Source organism: Phalacrocorax carbo, chromosome Z, assembly GCF_963921805.1.
Source record: "Phalacrocorax carbo chromosome Z, bPhaCar2.1, whole genome shotgun sequence".
Taxonomy (NCBI): domain Eukaryota; kingdom Metazoa; phylum Chordata; class Aves; order Suliformes; family Phalacrocoracidae; genus Phalacrocorax; species Phalacrocorax carbo.
Window position 1 is genome coordinate 68,062,791 of NC_087548.1, and position 18,862 is coordinate 68,081,652.

At 39.1% G+C, this 18,862-nt stretch overlaps 1 protein-coding gene across 3 annotated transcripts in view; it reads right to left on the bottom strand.

Moving 5' to 3' along the window:
* Positions 1-6,429: 6,429 nt before the first annotated feature.
* Positions 6,430-18,862, bottom strand: part of COMMD10 (COMM domain containing 10) — a 110,887-nt gene continuing 98,454 nt past the window's right edge. For all 3 annotated transcript variants that reach the window (XM_064437752.1, XM_064437750.1, XM_064437751.1), the window contains 2 exons: positions 9,773-9,832; positions 6,430-9,144 (listed from right to left, as the gene is read on the bottom strand). In XM_064437752.1, the coding sequence (XP_064293822.1) occupies positions 9,106-9,144; positions 9,773-9,832 (99 nt within the window). In that variant the 3' untranslated portion in view covers positions 6,430-9,105. The remainder of the gene's footprint in view (positions 9,145-9,772; positions 9,833-18,862) is intronic.

The following is an 18,862-nucleotide window of genomic DNA, read 5'->3' on the forward strand; positions in this document are numbered from 1 at the left end:
GGGAAAGACGACAGCAAAATGTTAATTACAACTTAAGAGTATAAGACAAATTATGGGCAAAACCAGTTAGCTCAAGATGCACAGGGTAAAAACAGTGAAAGACAGACTCTGTCAGCAAAGAGGTCAAAAAAGAAACGAGCCAGTTTGGACGAAAGTTTCACAAAATACAAGGGAGCACCAGAACTCCATGGTTTAGCAGGATGCATCATTCTTATCGCAGCTTTAGAACTGGCCTCAGATACAATGTTCATAAAATCTGATGGCTTAAAGACCAGAAACAAAGGAAAGGTATCTGTGCTTTTCAGATTATGTACTGTTAGTAAGATCCACAACAGCAGGATTTCAGCCAACTGTCACCCAGGGACAGCTATAGACAGCCATTCTGTTTCAAAGCAGTTAATCTAAATCTTTGGGAAGCAATTTCTAATTGTTTTTTCTCCAAGCAGACTCTTCCTTGAACACAAAGTGTTGTTACACGCTGGCATAGCTGCCCACTGAACAGTTACCAGTGGATTGCCACAGCACCGTGTTCCCAGATGGGGAAAAGGATCAGCTTTCAAAGATGGGAGAAATGTAAGGAGGAAAGGGAGAAATAAGGAGAAAAGGCTACGCAAAGAAATCCGTAGCATCTTTGCCTGGTCACCAAGTCATCAGAAAGATTCTGTCAAACCAAAGAAAATAATCAAATGCTTTTAACCAAAGCCAGTACAAAGTATTTGTTGAATGTATGTATTGACAGTGAAGAGGTAGAGCAGATCGTCTCTTGCATCTCTGCACAAGAGATATGGCTACTTTATCTGGAGGCTGACAGAGCTCTCAAGGGCTGGATTTTCAAGGGAGGAACTATTACTTTTGATGCAGAAGTGGGCTCACACAGCAGCTGAAGGCACTATCTGATTTGAAACCACTGAAATCACTTGACTGAAGATAGCTATGACAAAAGGGCTACTCTGGCAAACAAAAAATAGTCATTTCTGCAGCCTGGCTTTGATTTAGGCAGAGCTATGAAATGGAGAATGAGGTTCCAAGTTCATGTTTTGTGACCTTGCATGCTGGAATAAGGTTGATTAATAGGAAATTTCCTTTCTTCCAACATGCTGAAATCATTATACCACAGGGGTATGACCTTTTGCTCGGATACCCTTACACATTCATACCAGGCCCTCCTGGAAGGAACTCAAGGGTAGATTTTATTCATCTGACATAGTAGTTAAACCATGAACTTTGCTCCAGAGTAAGCCCCACCTTTGGCTTCTCTTTCATATTGACCATTTCAACTAAATATTCATTGAAAACCTCTCTGTTCCTAGAGAAACGACTTGCCTCAAAACTCACTGACTTCAATGCTGAGAGAGAGATGTTCACCAATCCAAAACTTGGACTGTCGACCCTAACAAACACAGCCAGAAAGACATTACCTGAGATGGTTTACCCTCCCAGCCGGGCGCTGTTTGCAGAGGCAGGTAAGAGCAGCACTGCTCGGCTGTGCATGGGGTTATTCAGGGCCTTGTATCCTCCGTCCTGACATACAGAAAGGCTTGAGGGCACTCCTCCTACTGAGTACAGACACAAAGGGATCAATCAGTAGGCTACCAAACTGACTTTCGATGGGCAGATGCAGGGGTGATACCTGACAGGGTACGGGAAGCTGCAGTTCAGTTGTAGAAGGATATTGAAAGGACACCTGTCGTGGTTCAGCCTCAGCTGGCAACTGAACACCACGCAGCCGCTCGCTCACTCCCCCCACCCCTGTGGGATGGGGAAGAGAATCGGACGAGCAAAAGAACTTGTGGGTTGAGATAAGCACAGTTTAATGATTACAATAAAATGATAATGATAAATGATTATGATCATAATGACAATAATGTTAATATAATGAAAGGGAAAAGGAAGGGAAAGGGAAAACAGGGAAAAAACCACGGAAACACAAACGATACAACCGCTCACCACCCGCCGACCGACCGACGCTGCCCGTCCCCGAGCTGCGATTGCTCCCCCCTCCCCCGGCCAGCCCCTCCCAGCTAGCATACTGGGCATGACGTTACATGATATGGAATATCCCTTTGGTCAGTTTGAATCCCCTCTCTTAGCTGTGCCCCCTCCCCTCCCAGCTTCTTGTGCACCCAGCAGAGCATGGGAGGCTAGACATGCCCTTGACTAGTATAAGCACTACCCAGCAACAGCCTAAACATCTGTGTGTTATCTCAACAGGTTTTTTTTTTTTTCCCCATGCTAATTTCAAAGCACAGCACTATACCAGCTAGAGTGAAGAAAATTAACTCTATCCCAGCTAAAACCATGACAACACCAAGTTACTTACTGGGCGTTGCAATGAAGAGTGCATGCAGTCTGTGTTGCCCAAATAACTGAGAAAACTCCATTTCACTGCAAATGTCATAGGTGATATACTGTGCTCTCTTGCTTAAAGGAGATTCTGCTCTGCATATTTTTCTTTTTTGGCTCTTTATAACCTTTTGTCTTTTTAAGATTATGTGTTGGTATCTGACTTTCTAGAAAACTCAGACAACTGCCATTCATCCCATAAAACACAGGGAGTGAACCCAGCCCCGAAGGGATCAGCTCACATTTATGTGTTTGTTTCTTCTACATTTATCTGATGTACTTCACTTCCATTGTCCTACTTCAGATTCTGAGGATGATTTAGCTTGCTGCAATCCATAAGAATGATGTGGGGAAACAGGGATGATTTTATTCATGTAAGGGATTGGCTGCAAAGCAGAAACTGGACCACTCATAGGTTGGACTGTTTGCTCCAGAAATGGCCAAATGGTTAACAACTCCTCTGTCTCAAAAGGCTAGTCTTATTTCCTTTCCCATATAGATCTTTTCTGGTTCTCTCTCAAAGTGAGTTTCAAACTTGGGATAGTAGAACAACCTCCATGGAAGCTTTACCCTACCTGGTACCATGCTCAAATGCTGGCCTGAGATAGAAGAGGCCCCCTTGGGAGCAGAGATGAAGCAGGGGAAGAAGGTGGTACTTTTTTGTTCGCGAGGCCTGTGGCACCGATCTCCAGACTGCATATGAGCTGGAACTGGCAGGTATATGTTAGGAATTAGAAGATGGCAGAGACCCACCACCACAAGGCACAGCTCCTGACTGAGACATCAGGGATTCATCTGGGATGCAAAGCACTACTATTCTGATCTCATTCCCCACATGGAAGAGACCTGGGCAAAAGCGCTGCTTGTCATCAAAATATTCGCATCCCTTCCAGAGTGAAAAGCCAAGCTAACAACATTCAGTCCATGCAAAGTTTTGCCCAACGCAGCCAGCTTCTCTCATCTTTTCCTGACTCACTGTTGTCCAGGAAAGAGGCAGAGCTCATCTAACTGGCAGTCTGAGGTGCAAACCAAGGCTCATAGGCTAAGCTGCACCCCAGTGCTCAACAGGGAGCTGTGGGTCCAACAGAAGACATGGTCCTTTCCTCACTGCCCTGGGCTTTGCTCAGATTCCTTCTCTGCTGCCTAGAAGGATATTGGCTATGGCAAACACTTCAAAAGTAGAAACAAATCCAAGAAAGCAAACCTTCAAAATGTTTACTGTATGCATTAATCATACAATTTCCTAACTTAAACTGCTTTTTTTTTTCCTTTTTTTTTTAAACGAAGCTGCATTTTCTTAACAGTCTGGAGGCAGAAAACAAACAAGTGGGTGATGGAAAAAGTACAGCATTCTCATACTGCTCATGAAATGCAGTTTAGTTAAGTGGCCCTGCTATCGAACCTGTGGATTGGAATAGGAAGAAACAGTCAGCTCACCTGTATGCAGAGCTCTTCATATTAACCCTCATGGGACAAACCTTCCAACAGAGCGCAGATGCAAGTTTTTTAGCACTGACCAGGGAGCGCTGCTTCTCCTTCCTTCACTTGTCCTGAATACCACAGGGTGAATTCCAAAAAAGACGATCTGGTCCTCCAGCATGTCCACTCTCAAACTAGCACTCTGCAGAAGCGGCCAGCTGCCTGTGCACGTGAATCTGTACAGCCACCTCAGAGACAGATACTACATTCAAACAGATTTCCTTGAATATATGCTATATATTACCATAGAGGGACAGTTAAGGTAACAGTGATGACAAGAACTTAAGAAGTGTCCCACTGGAAGAGGAATTTGCTCTAACAAGGCAATCATCGTATATGAACGGCTGGTCAATACATGCTTCCAACATGTGCAGAGCTCCATACTGCCTTCCTATGATTTCAGTAAATAGACAAATCTTTGGAAAACTATGGATGATATTTTGGCCTCAGGGAGAAGGAACTAATCTTGTCAGTGAGAGAGACAAGTGCTTCCTGGATACATAGCTCAACACAGCTGGACAGCATCTGATTTGTACAGACCACTATTTTCTCTTGAGAAACAAAATAATGAAGGAATGAAGGGATCATCTAAACACTTTATTTCAGTTAAAATTACAGCACATAATTTGGTCTGATCAACACAATTACAAAGGCCAAGGCCTTCATTACTATGGAAATTAGAAATCACTTTATACAAGAGTTGCAGATAAAAGCATCTTATTAGCTTATCTTTATGAGACACCATCAACATCACACAGCAGCACGGTAGTTCATCTACCTAGATGAAATCAGTTACTCAGAAAGCCACTTTGGCTGATCCATAGAAAAGGAACTTTCTCACACTGGCTCAAAATGCTGTTCATTTTCATTAGTCAAATAAGCTACACAAGGGTCACAAAATTATGTAATACTTATTCACTGAGCAATAGGCATTATTAAGGTGGTGTCCTTTCTTTACCATAATGTGAGTGAATTCATAATCTTTGAAGATACGATATGTCAATACAGCCAGACAATTAAATGTTACTGACGCTGTTGGAAATCAGAGAATATGAGATGGAACAAGTGTGATGGGGAGCTTATACAATTCTATCACAATAAACACTCTTCTTCCTTTGACCAATGTAAGACTTTGCATTTCAGTAAATTCTCTATGCTTTGAAAGACTTCAGAGTCTTTAAAATCACAGACTGTCAGAAATGAAACTGCAAGTCATAATTCAAAATTGATGCATCAATAAACCTGGGAATTAAAGGGGAATTTGAAAGCCTCCTCTGGAGAGCCATAGCAGGTTCAGCAAGTAGTCAAAATTTGAGATAGTAAGGTTATATTTGTCTATTTACCTACGTATTTTATTTCAATAAAAATAGAATGCAGAAACTGACAGACATCCCATATTTTGTTGAGAAACAAAGGCTGAACTGGGTAAAGATAATTTAATGCATTTGTACAACAAGCTTGTGCAGCATTAATGTGCTATTAGCGTTGCTTTTGCTAAATGATGTAAGACGGTTGCTCTTTACCAATAAGTTGGTATTTCAAAAGTAGTTCTCATACTGGTTTTGATTTTAGGCCCAGATATCCAAGTCTTCATGTCAAAACAATACTGACGCTTGTTTACACCCAAACTGAAAGATTGCCAATGGTCCATTTGAGGCAGTTTTTTATATTATAGCTTTGAGAAGTACAGTCACAGAAAATACTGTCTTTAATCTGAGCAAAGATGAATCAAATGTTTTTAAAATGCACTGAAAGATCTGAAAGTGGATTTAATAATTCTTACTCATTCAAATTTCCAGTTTTAGAGCTCAATAAATCTCTGCAAATATCTTCCTTCAACACTAATAGAAGCCTTGGTAATTTCAGTTTTGGATCATGCCCAAGATATATTACAAAGCAATGCTCTGCTAGGATCCTGAACTGAAGAGAGCCTGGGACATATCCCTTTCCTTTCCTGCAGTAAAAACTCAAAAATACCCACATGACTCACTCTTCAAAGTTATGTTTTACCAGAATGCAAAACAAAAGCTTGAAGACCTTCAGCATGCACAGCCCTGCCTATGCTCCCACACCAACCTGGTATATTCAAGCTCTGGATAGGCTACCTACCTTCTTCCTCCCAGGAAAGTGTTTTTTCTTTCTGTCACCTCTGAGGTATAGCATTGAGTCTAGTCCCTGCTGTAAGCAGATCTCCCACTCTCCTCTGGCATTCTCGAGTCCTTACTGGTGCATATTTTTCTCTCATTCCCTGACACTGCTGGGACACCAGGACTTTACCCAAACTAAGCAGGGGCAGCTGCTCTGAGGGGAATACTAATCTTCCCCTCTCCAGGTCCACTCAGGCCAGAGAGCAGCAACCAGAATAAAATCCTTCGTTTCTGCAAGACCTAACAAAAAAAACCCTAAGCAGTTCTATTCTTTCACAGTTAGACAATTTTCTCTCCTTATACAGGAGCACTTAAATAAGTGACAATGTTGTTCTCTAAAATGCCATGACTACCTAATAATGTACAACCCCAAAGCGCCACGTTACATACAGAAATGTCTTCCTGAACTAAGTATTTATGAGTGCTCCTTGACAAAAGATAACAACTGTATCTCTTACCATGAGGTATATTACGGCTTTTATTATGGCTTCTGACAGTAAGAAATTCAGTACATTTAGCAAAAAGTAAAAGGCAACCACTGCTAAAGAAATCATAAATCTCTCCATTCATCTGCAAACAAGGATGAACACTTGATAAATTTTACATAATCTTTACAGTCTTAGGCTTTGGTTTTTTTCTATTTTTTCCCTTTAACATATATTTTATCACTTTTAAAATATTTCCTACTAAAGCTAGATTTAAAATCCTCTTTTTTTTTGTAACCCACACTTCTATTTGATTTTGGCCAATTTTGCACCAAGGCTGACACTTATGGATTAATTCAAAATACTAGATACAGTTACACAACTGGCCACAGTTTTCAGAGTTAACTCTGGTTTACTTTGTTTCCCCAATTTTCTTCCCATTCCTGTACTATATAAGGTTTTTCTACCCCTTTGCCTAATATTTTCTTTGCATATATATTTTTGCTGTCTTTTCCAGGGTTCCTCCCCTCTTCCTTATAGTTTTCCAACTCCAAAACTCCACCCTTGGGAATATCCATTACTCTGTCCTCTCCTTCCTTTTTCCCATACCCAATTTCTTCCTGCTCTGACTTTGTTTTCTCCTTTTTGTTCAGATGTACCTGCTAATTTGTCCAATGCTTCTTGCACTCCTCCTTCAGCTCCTCCTCCAGGATTCATCAATCACTGCCTATATTCACAAAGATAACGTAACCCCCTCTCTCAGACTCGGACAACTGCCTTAGTATGTCCTGCATCCACACAGGAGAGTTTTCAACTCACTTCACACCTGAGTTCCAGAACTTACGACCTGGAAACTTGGGGAAAGCAGTGTCCTAGCACAAGATATATTGTCCCACAGGACCAGCACAGAAGCCAGGACTTCAGTGTGAAGAAGGGGATTTTCCTAGCTGTGCTAACTACAAAGCACTGCTAATGCCAGCAGGCAGAGGGAATGGTGGGTACGTGCTCACCTGCAGACACACACCAACCTATACAGCCTGAAATGAGTGAGCCAGCAAGCTGCTGCTGAATAGCCTGGCTGAGGACGTGATGTCTGTGGGTGCAAGTGTTATATCCGCAGACAATAATGCACATTTGCCAGTGGCTTGAAACAAGACTTGATTTTGGCAGCCAGCCTCACAAGGTATACAGGGTAGGACACTGCCACGCAACAGTGACTCATTTCTCCTTTTCAACAGGGTAACAGTGTTACCTTACCAGAGTGGTACAGTATTGTCTGGCATTTCAGTTAAGAACTATGATAAATGTGTTTTTTCTCTTCAGTGCCCTTTACTCACATGTAGGTAGTTAATGACTTTATCTTCTACATCTGTTACCTCACAGCTTAGATAACTGGTGCAAACCCCTTCAGGATTCTGGAAGTGACAGCATAAGTCCTAATAAAGCAAAAGAAAAAGTCCAAAACAACCCTCCAAAAGCAACAAAGCAAGATATCTGGCAGAAGAGGACCTAAACACCAGCTATTCAAAACATACCTTTTGGCTATACTTGTGTTCCAGGCAAACAAATCTGAAAAGAAAATGGGCTGGTTGGTATTTAACCATCCCTGTTTTAGGCCTCTGGAATAAAAAAACCTTGTTCAGGGAACCCCTTAATGAGGAAGAAAGACAAGCTAATGACAAAGATATTTATTCCCTCTCACCTTCCATTAGCTAGGAGTAGAGTTGTATACCGTGCCCATTATCAAGGTGCAGCAATGAAGCTGCCTGTCAGTGAATGGCAACAAACAAAAACTAAGATGACTACTACCTTCTCATGCTGCTCATAACCCTCCATCCATCTGGAACTAATGTGTGAAGATATGACTAACTTGGCCTTTAAGTCACTGAACTTTACTTTTTCCTGTTCAATGTAAAAATGGTGGTGGACAACGTTACAAACAATCAACAAATAGCTTTCAGAAATCTGGTTGTCAGACTGTTTCAGTGTTCTTTGTTACACACTCTGAGATTTCTCCCCCCAGTATACACCATACTACTTAGCTTCATTGGTATGCATACAGTACTAATAAGCTGTATTTATTCTCAGTGCTGAAAGTAAACACTGAAATCAGTGACACTGTTGATTATTTAGAAGAAAAAAAAAAACCAAAAACCAAAATCCAAAGATAATGAAACAAAGTTAAAATAGCCCAAACTAAACTAAACCAAACCATTTTTAAATTCTGAATTTATTTTGACAAATTTGCAGTAAGTATTATCAATCATGTGAAACACAATTCGAAAGGACAGAGGTTTTATTAGCTGTGTATTTTCTTACTACATTTATATTCATTTTATGTCTAAAAAACCGATTTTATTCCTGGTCCCTCAGTGTATGCAAATTTCTACCAGAATCAAGTTACACACATAACAGTGGAAGAAACCCAACCAAAACTGAAAAAACTTCAGGGTAGCATTCTTCTTTGTTGTTGTTGTGCAAGTAAAGCCATTAATTACAATTGCTCAGAAAACAAGAGAAAGTCCATTAGAATCTTCAGGCTCTTAACAAAGACTCTTGGCTAACGTTACTGGTCTAAAAAGGAGATAAGCCATATAATTTTACAGGAAGCAACCCACTGAATCCTTCAGCAAACACAGCTTGGCAATCTATCTTCAATTCAAAATAATGAGGTGGCAGGAGTGTGATGGAGAAATCAGTCTTCAAAAACATCACGTAAGGGAATCCAGCTGTGCTTGTATAGTTTCCAGCTATTTAAAGGAACAAAAAAAGAGAAAAAAAACTCCACTCACATAAAATGTTGTTTCGAAACACGCAAACAGAAGAAAACCCACATTCCAATATCTTCAACTATGCATTCTAAATCTATTCACATAGCAATCAAAAAATCCTGTACTCATGAATATTTGTTTTTACATGAAGCTATTAGAATTCATTGCTGCAGTTTAAATATTCAAATTTTAAAGAAACAGTTGTCTAAATACTGCTTTTTTTTACATGCACAGATGTTTTGCTGTGAATTTCCAATGCATAATAACAAGGTAAAAAAATAATAGAGTTCATTTTGACTGGATTATGAGCCTGGCATTCCGACTGAAGACATAACACAAAGATGCTCTTTCCAGACATCTCCTCATTGTTAATCATCAGCTACTCCTCTCGATCTAACCACCAGGTATGCTTACAATGACCCAAGCCCTGCTATTCCAAATCTGACTCTTCTTGAAAATGCTTTATGTGATCAAACAAATCCAACAGCCTTAAAGTTGGATCCATTTTCCTTCCAGTTTCATTAGATTTAATTCATATAGGCAACATTTCCTGCTGAGCAGCATAAGGTGTTTACAAAGAAATTATAGTATTGTAAAATCTACAGACCTTGTTATAGAACTCAAACAGCTCCTGATGACTAAATTCTACAAACACTTTCTTCAGGTTCTGTGAAGGAAGAAAAAAAAATGAAGGAATAAGCATACCGTTTTTTTTTTCTTTTCAGTATTCATTCCAGTAAATCAGAATGTGAGTTTAAGGTACGTGAAAGATAATGGTTGCAACAGTTAATTTTCCTTCCATTCACTACACCCTCCCTCATACATGTATATTCTATTTCAGTGAAGAATTCAAGTCCACAGGTACATCTATTCTCCTGCTGCGAAGAATAATAATACAATATTATACGAAAATGATTTTGTTATCTTATTTTTAAGTCAGATAAAAATGAAGGATTACATTCCTCTCTCTCAGCAGTACATCTAAGATCTGGTAAATACCATTACATGACGACAAAGTCAGTAGCGTATTTGATGGAATTTGCACAGCTATTAATGTATTGCACCAGCACAGAGCTAATACTTCCATTTATTGATCTAACAGTTATGACCTTAGCACACTCACACTGCTATAGGCATTTATGCACCGATTCAGCCTAAGTTAACAATTAACACAACAGCTTCAAAGCAGTGCTTAAACACCAAAAAAGGAAAATACACGACTGATGGAAAGTAATGTGGATAAAACAGATGGTGGTAATAATCCACTGCATGCATATGCTGATGTCTGTGGAGACAGGGGTTAAATTAAAATTTCTGTCCTGCTTAACTCACTTGCAAGAAACAGGTAATTTAATGCCTGATACTTTCAATCACAGTGCGGATCTATTCAGACTGCTTCTAGCCTTAATCTTTCTACTTCGCTTTGCCACTTCACTTCTTTTAAAATAAATTCGTAACTATTGCTGCACATTCTCTGTGTTGTTGCTAGACTTTTCAAGGCTTGGAGGCATTCCTGAGGATTACAGCTGCACTTCCATAAACACTTAACAAGGCTCTGTAAAAACTGAATCTGTGGACACCTCTACTCAGAAAATATTATCAGCTGAAATAATGTACACACACTAATTTTAACTAGTACCAACTTTGTGTACCACTTAAATCAGTAGAAAAACACTTATTTATCAATTCAGCTTAAATGTGCAAGGATACTTTCACATACAGACAAGGCCATGGGCCAGATTCTGTGTTCTCTCATACCAATGCAAGTCTCAATTTAAGTCAAATAATGCCTGCTGAATTTGGCGCACCAAATGCACAAGAGCAGCAGAAGCCCTGGGAACTCAGGTTAGGTACTGCCTGGTGCCTGCTCCTCAAAAGGAGCTGTAAGACACAGGAAAGGGACAAAATGACTGGGGCCAGCCTGTCTGGTGCAATTCCTCCTCCCCGCTCCGCAGAAAGAAGGATCCCTTCCAACAATTTCAGGAAGGCTACAAAAGCCTAGAAAAGGACCAGTGATTTGCATGAGAGACCATTCTTCCCCCTCTGGGAAGGAACAATGCAATTCTGGGAATCGTATGGTGAATACAAAATAAAACTACCAGGACAGCAGTTCTCTTTGCCATGACTCCAGCTGATCCTCCCTCCAAAGAGCATAATGCTGTGACAGGGAAGTAAAAGCATTTTTAAAGGCTTTCTAACAGCTAAGAAACAAAGAGAAAGCAAACAAGTGGTTTCTTCAGAAAAGAAAGGGGGTAGAGGAAAGAAGAAAGACACACTAATAGCAAATGGATCTACCATTTCAGCCTGGATGTTTGTTTGGTATTTGCCATTCCAGAAGGATTTTGGTGTTTGAATGGAAGGAAGAGAAACTGAAAAGAGGAGGTTCAGAATAAAAAGAAGATACCATATATCTTAAAGTTTATCAGTCACAATGAATAGCCACGGTCACCTCTTGCACAGTTTCTTGCAGAAGAGTCTGCTGGATTTCAGTACAACAGTTTTGCAGTGCCTCCAGAGAGAGACACGGGTGTGTGACACCTGCAACCACCAGATCTCACTTCTCCAAGCTCCACGTCTCATTCAAGATGGGCATCTTCTGGTACTACTTCAGATCAGCAAGCAACATCAACTTCTCACACACACACAAAACTGAAAGGCTTGCCTGTCTTTCGTATTTTCCTCTAACTACAATAATTACTGTAAGTTATAAGACAGGCTATGCAAATGAAAAAAAAAGCTTGGCCCTTTTAATTCAGGTTCTTTTTACACTAAAAAAATCACTACGCTTTATGAATAGGCTGAGATATCTCTTCCCATTTTATTATTTAATAATCACAGTCTGACAATTAAGACAAAAATTATGTTGCATTGTGGCAGGCAAATGTCTGTGGAGATCTAAAAGAATGCACACCATGCCAGGCTATGTTTCTGATCTGGGGGCGGAGGTGGGAGTGTCAATGGCAGAGAGGATATAACAATCTTTTCTGAAATATGTTGTTTATCTGCAATTAATCCTCTGCTAAAACACAATTGTTTCTCTGTGTAAAAACCTGGTACATCTACTACATCACTTCAGCGAGAGCAGTGTCTCAAAAAAACGTGCAGAAGCGTGGCAGTAGTTAAAAATGTTATTTTTACAATATTACATTTGTCACTAGTATGAGTCCCTTGAGGAAGGTGCCAAATGAGCACTGTTATGTGATCAGGAGTTCCTATATATACCACATAAACATCGTATCATAACTAGGTCCCTACAAGAAAAAGCTATGTCTGAGCAGGCTGATGGCCCCCCATTTTTAGCTGAGATATCCATTATTTGCTTATTTGCTTTATTCTGTGTGAACACAAAATGTAATTAAAACAATGTGTCACAGGACTAGGTTACCATCTAGTACTTTAATTATTCAGTAAAATAGTATTAAAAATTACTGTATAGATAGAATATTGCTAAAGCCCTCAGAGTAGGCAAATTCCTACTCTACTTTATGGAATTTTGCTCAGATAAAGACAAAAAAATACAAATAGCAATGATTTTTCAACCATAACTAAAACATAGGTTAAAAAAATAACTTTCAGCTTACTAACTTAATTACATGTCACTGTGTGCAGCTAGAGTCTCAGCTTATTGACGAAAACTGCAGCTAAGCTGCGTTCTTTTATCTACACATACAAGTTTTCAGATGTTGACTCTGACCTAGTATGTGTTTCCCAGAACATAAATAAGAAAACAGTAATTTGCTGGATGTCTAACTTCTTTATTCCTTCTGTCAAGTATATTATTCTCTTTTCCTCCTTCCTGATAAATTTCCTCCCATTCCTCACCTTCACTCCATTCTTTCCCTCATTTCTGGCATCTCATTTTCTCGTTGCTGTTATCATCTTCATGTAAAAGAAAACTAAACAGAGTAACCGAAAAACTAAACTGAATTTATTCCCACTGTCACACTCAGTTGCTCTAATACTTTTTCTAATTACATCCCAAACTTTGTCGCTGTTGCAGTGAAAGTCCTAGCTCCTACTTTTAAGAGTTTTAGCCTTGAGGGTGACAGCTTCCCAGTGTTGGGAAACATAGTTGAAGATGTTATTCTTATGAAGACAAAGAAATCTCGAAAATACTAAATGTTAATTCTTTGGGCAGCTTTGAAAATGTGGAGACGAGATTTCTGTCTGGATCAATACCCATGAAAAGTGGCAGGGACAGCACTGGAATGATATGCTCAGCAAGCAGAGCTAAAGAGGTGATGTGCAGCATCTTCAGCTAAATAAAGTTGCTGTGAAGTTCAGTGTTCTCATCTGATGTTAAATATTACAGACCATTGCATTTACTACTGGAAAAGTCTGCATGAATGGCAGGTGTCACCCAAGACAAATCTTTACATCGCTCTGAATCCACTGCAAGGAATATGGTAGTAAGTTTTCTGAAACATATAGTTTAACATATTTGGCCATATATCACTACTGAATGTTATTTTTAAGGGTTAAAATTAAATTTTAGTGCCATTTTGCCTTTATAGATCTAACTGGAATCTGATTTCATTCTAACGCTTCTCTTACCCCAGGGTTGTATTAATTTGCACTGTACAGCCTCTGGAGATCTGTGAAATTCTAGTAAGTTTAACTGATTGGGGTTGTTTTCTCCCCTTATCTATCTTCTCATTTATTGTCTGGTATCATTTTAAAAAACATGACACTTTCACCAGTCTCTAAAACAGCTGTTCAAAACCAAATTTCCTTTGGGGGAGGAGGAAAGAGGAGAGAGGTAAAGGAAAATTAAGACAAAGACCTTCCTGCTCCTGGTCAACATTAATATGCTATCGTATCCAAAAGAGCCACTCTGAATGTATGGCTAATTCTACAAAATAGGCACAATCATTTTATATACGCTTAGCTTACAACCACCAGCAAACAGGAAAATTTTCATCTGAACATGATTACCAGCATATAATGATGAAGATTCAACTACACAAGATGTAAAAGAGTCTCCAATTTCCTACTGCCTCAGTTAACAATTAGTTTTAAAAATGAATACATTCTTGCTGCAAAATGCTTCTGTGGAAACCATGTAAAAAGTACGTCTCCTTAATATACTTCAGAAAGCAGAGGCAAATTCCTGATTACAATCAAAGGATTTGGTTTTGGGGTTGTTTTTTTTTTTTTATCCAATGCTCTAGTTACTTCTATTTAAATCTACTACTGCAAAAGGCTTTATTACTAATGACAGAGTTTTGCGACCTTATTTATTGCTCAGCTGCATTCTGCGCATTTAACTCCCCACCCCATGCATAAGCATAGAGCAAGGCCCTAGGAGTTATAAATAAAATCAAACTTCTGTTTTCAAAGTTAACTTGAATATGAAAAATTGATATTGCTGTAATAGTTCTCAACTTCAAAGCTGTAACTACTTTACGACGTTGCAAAATAAACGCCAAGTATTCTGAAGCAAACAGATGGAGGGACAGGCTGGTTTGTATATCTAAATGTCTACTGATAATGATAATGTTCTATGACTGAGCACATGTAAAAATTACAGTATATTCTGTGAAGTTTGTTAATGGTAACTAGCTGAAGCAACACATATCCTAGTCTCCATATTCTAATATAACCTTTTATATCAACTTGAGCCACATCTCAATTAGGTTTAAAAGAAGAGAATTTTCACATTTTCTTGCCTTTCCCCTATTTATTCCTACTAGACATCCTTAAAATCTCAGATATAATCGAAGTATGTGAAAAATTAAACTAATCAGTTTACTGCCAAATTCAGATGCATTCCTAAACAGACCCCAGCTGATTCTTAGTAGCCTGCATTTCCCTCTGGACCTATCAGCCCCTGTGCTACATCAATTCAGACTTCCTTTAAATTTCCTTGGACCCTGGAGAACTATGCATTCTCTTAGGCACTTACAGATGGGAAGAGGGTCATAAGTTGTGTCTCACAGAATTTATCAGCAAGTTTAAGCTACTTGGTCAGGAAGATGAATTGTAGTGTGGTAAGAAAAGCAGATGCGTTAAAGCTAACCAGCGTCACTTAACAGCACACCTGTTCCTTAACTCCCTGCACGTAAGAGACGGCAATTAAGACTTCTTTATATTCTTACAGCAGTAGGTGGATATAATTCAGGTAAGGGATTCAGCAGAACACAGGGAGTTAAATACCAACCTATATATTCCTAATTACACTTTCATATCATCAGAAAATATGACCTTCAAACTTCATTCTTCTTCCAAGCTTATTTCCACTTGCAATACTAAATAATTTTTTTTTGTAGAGGAAAAAATAGCACCTTATGACTGAATTACATGCATTTTCAAGTCTTAGTGTGCAACTGTTACAAAACAGAACATCCTTCATACTAACCCCCTCTTTTCCTGATCGATATGTTAACATTTAGTTTGTACATATGCTGCATTCTACCTTTCAAAGTTGCATTTATTTTCATATAAGCTTAAGAATTTCAAATTCCCTGTGGTTTTCAGGGAGATTAAAATCAGCAACGTACTAAGGATGTCTTGCCTTCCCTTTGCAATGTATTCGTAAGCTCCCTACCCAAAGCTCTGTATTGATTCCTGAAATCTAATCAACGTGCTACTGGAAACTGACGGTTTGGAGATATATAATCTTACTCCAGCAGATACAGGATCACCTACGCATGTTTTTATGGAAAGTGCCTAGAATAAATTCATTGTCCGGTCCGGTAGTGAGCCAACACACTCTGTAGGCATTTGGAGACCTGCAGAAGACCTTACATACTTCCAAAGAGCAACAAGAACTGTCAGTCATTTCCATTTTCACCTCTCCTGTTCCCTTCCACCCTCATGAAAATATCTATTACTGGCTGGCTGAATTGGTGCAAAGCTACAGACAAGAGATGGGACACAACCTCTAAAAAGACCACATAGGCTGGGAAGATCACAGATCATTAGAGGCAGAGAGGCCCTTTTCTTCACAGTAGGGGAGAAAAATGCTTTTAAAACTGAGACAATTATCTGGAAACAAAGAACTACAGCCTTTACCTCAATACACCTAGTCAGAGTAAATACCATCTTGCTAAAGAAAATAGCAAAGCGTTTTTTTTCCAACAGCTGTATCAAAGCAGAGGCTTCCTTTGCCTTGAATGTACCAGGACTTTACATTCCTATAAATAACATAATCAAGTTGGTTGGTCTTTTAATGATACTTTTGCATGGAAAACCCCTCAAAAACAGCAATCTGGAGTTGCAGAGTTGTCACTTCTGTGCAAAGATTATGTTAAATACAGTTTTACAAAAACATCACAATGAACAAACATGCTTTTTTGGGAAATAGGTAGTAAATGTGTATGCCTGTCACAAGAAATATTTAAACACAGATCTTTTGTACTGACACTTCCCTGTACACGCTATGTCTGGAAAATGGCTCAATGAAGATCTATTGAAAGGCTGACTTCCTTCTATACCTGTTCTGTATTTTGTATATACCTTCACATGCCCTTTCCTTCTCCAAAGACAACTATACACAGTGCAAGCTCACTATTAATTCCTCACTAGTATCTGAACAGGATCAGTAACTAACAGCATAAAGCATCTACCCACACAACTGTGTCATTGTAATTTCAGGAATCAATAGGAAAACATGTAGGTGTAATTCCCAAATATAGTATCCAGGAAAAGATATGTTTGAAAATTGTTAGTTTTGTTCACTAACAGGCCACCACACAATTACTGAGAATTCCACTGATTAATCCAAGGAACACAGGTCCTAAAAATGACAACTTCCCTATTTTATCTCTCACCGAATTTTGCAAATTATACCATGTTCCTATTACTGTAGAAAGCTCGCTGAAAAAGCAACCTCACTAAAGCTTTAAAACAAATATACCCTTTCTTCCTATTAAATTTCACTGAAACAGGTAGAGAAAAAAAAGTCTCTGGGAAAGCACATATGCCCATATTATTGCATATTGCTTATACAGTGTACAGTCTGTAACTACCAGAATACAACTTTCTTCTTTAGGCAGAACCCTACTTTGATGACTAAATGATTGTATTCCTGAGAATAAATTAAATTATTTCATCTTTCACATTCTGGCACAGCTTATTGGGGCAGAACTTATGATACAAAAACAATCAAGTTCATGAACACTGCAAGGAAAAACAGGGAGTACAACTGTTTTATTTCCACCAGGGCTAACATGTAAGTCTTCAAACACCATGAAGACCACTGAGTTCACACTTCTAAAGATACCTCATATAAAGACTGACACAATAGTCTTGCATTCACCTTGAATGATAAGGAATTCATTTTTCTTCTTATGCTTGTACCTGTAGAGAACTGCTGCTGAAAAAACAGAGCCCAGCAGTAAGCATGCTGGCTCCAGAAATGCTTTCAAGCTTTTCTGAACTCACATGTTCACCGAATTTGATCACAGCCAAATTCACTTTTTTACAAACTACACATGAAAAAGGTGTCACGTAGATACGGTTATGAAATATTTCCATTACTGTACACAGAAAATAATCCAATTCTAGGAAGCTAACAGAACAGAGTGTAAATATTAAGTGCAACTTTAGCCTAGCATTGGCATCTGAAAAATTAAGATTATGGACTCAAATAGGAAACACTGCAACTTGGTTAAGTGTCTTAGTGATACTTACAGCCCTACAGCATCAAAGGCAGACTGTGATAGATTTGTGTGTAGATATACAATGGTCAAAACTCCCTCAGCAAGGAGAGCAGCTCAACAACATGGATGGAGTGTTTTAGAGAGATTTTCACAGAGCTTGCTTGTAGCTGACATGATTAGCATGGAGTTGCAAATCCTTTATGTTCAAATCAGATACACATCTGTGCTGGGGTCTATAGAAAGCTGGTCCTAGAGAAACCTCAAACTGTGGTCCAAACTGTTCAGGAAGTTCCCCCTTTGGTCTCAACTAAAGCCAGGCAAAACCTCCTCTTGTCCATGGGAAGAAACTTGGGCTGCTGTCGTCTGCATCCACATCTAGAGCAACTGCTCCGACAGGAATTCTATATGGTGTAGTCATGCAGATGAGTAACACTCTAAGAAGGTTTTAGATGAATGGAAGAAGCTGGCATTTTTTTTCAGCGTTAGCTTCTAAGCCTACCTGGCTCAATAAGGTACTAAAACCCTGCATTGTTTTACCATGAAAGGCCTTTCTTCACCACCAGAAAACCTGAAAGTTATCTCTTGTTTCTACTGAGGTACAAGGTAAGAGGCTGAATAAAAGATGCCAGCAGCGACAGGAAAGATCTAAGGAAGCTCAGAACCACATGAAATCAATGTAACTGATGTGAAAACACCCTTTCAAAAAAAAAAAACCTCTGTAAATATTTACAAAATGTCAAGATTAGATAATTTGTAAATCAGTTCTTTGTTTGGGATGGGTCACTCAGAGTACCACCAATTTGGATTTTGTTAGGCAGACAGGCAAAGATAAAATATTTGGAGTTTTTTGTGTGCTAGAAGAGTGTCAGTGGCTGTCAGTAAGCATATCTCTGATCTTCAGCAGGCAAATCATTCCAGCAGCTAGCAAATGGGGGCTTGCACACGAGTCTCAACTGCTGAAAGAGACTGGAAAGCCATGCAGGATTGAGGGATGTTAACTAACTCTCTAGTCCCCAGCAGGATCAAAGGGAATTCTTAGGGAATAAGATTGCTTGTAAAGTAAGGTATATTTTCTTTTTCAATCCCTCCATGAG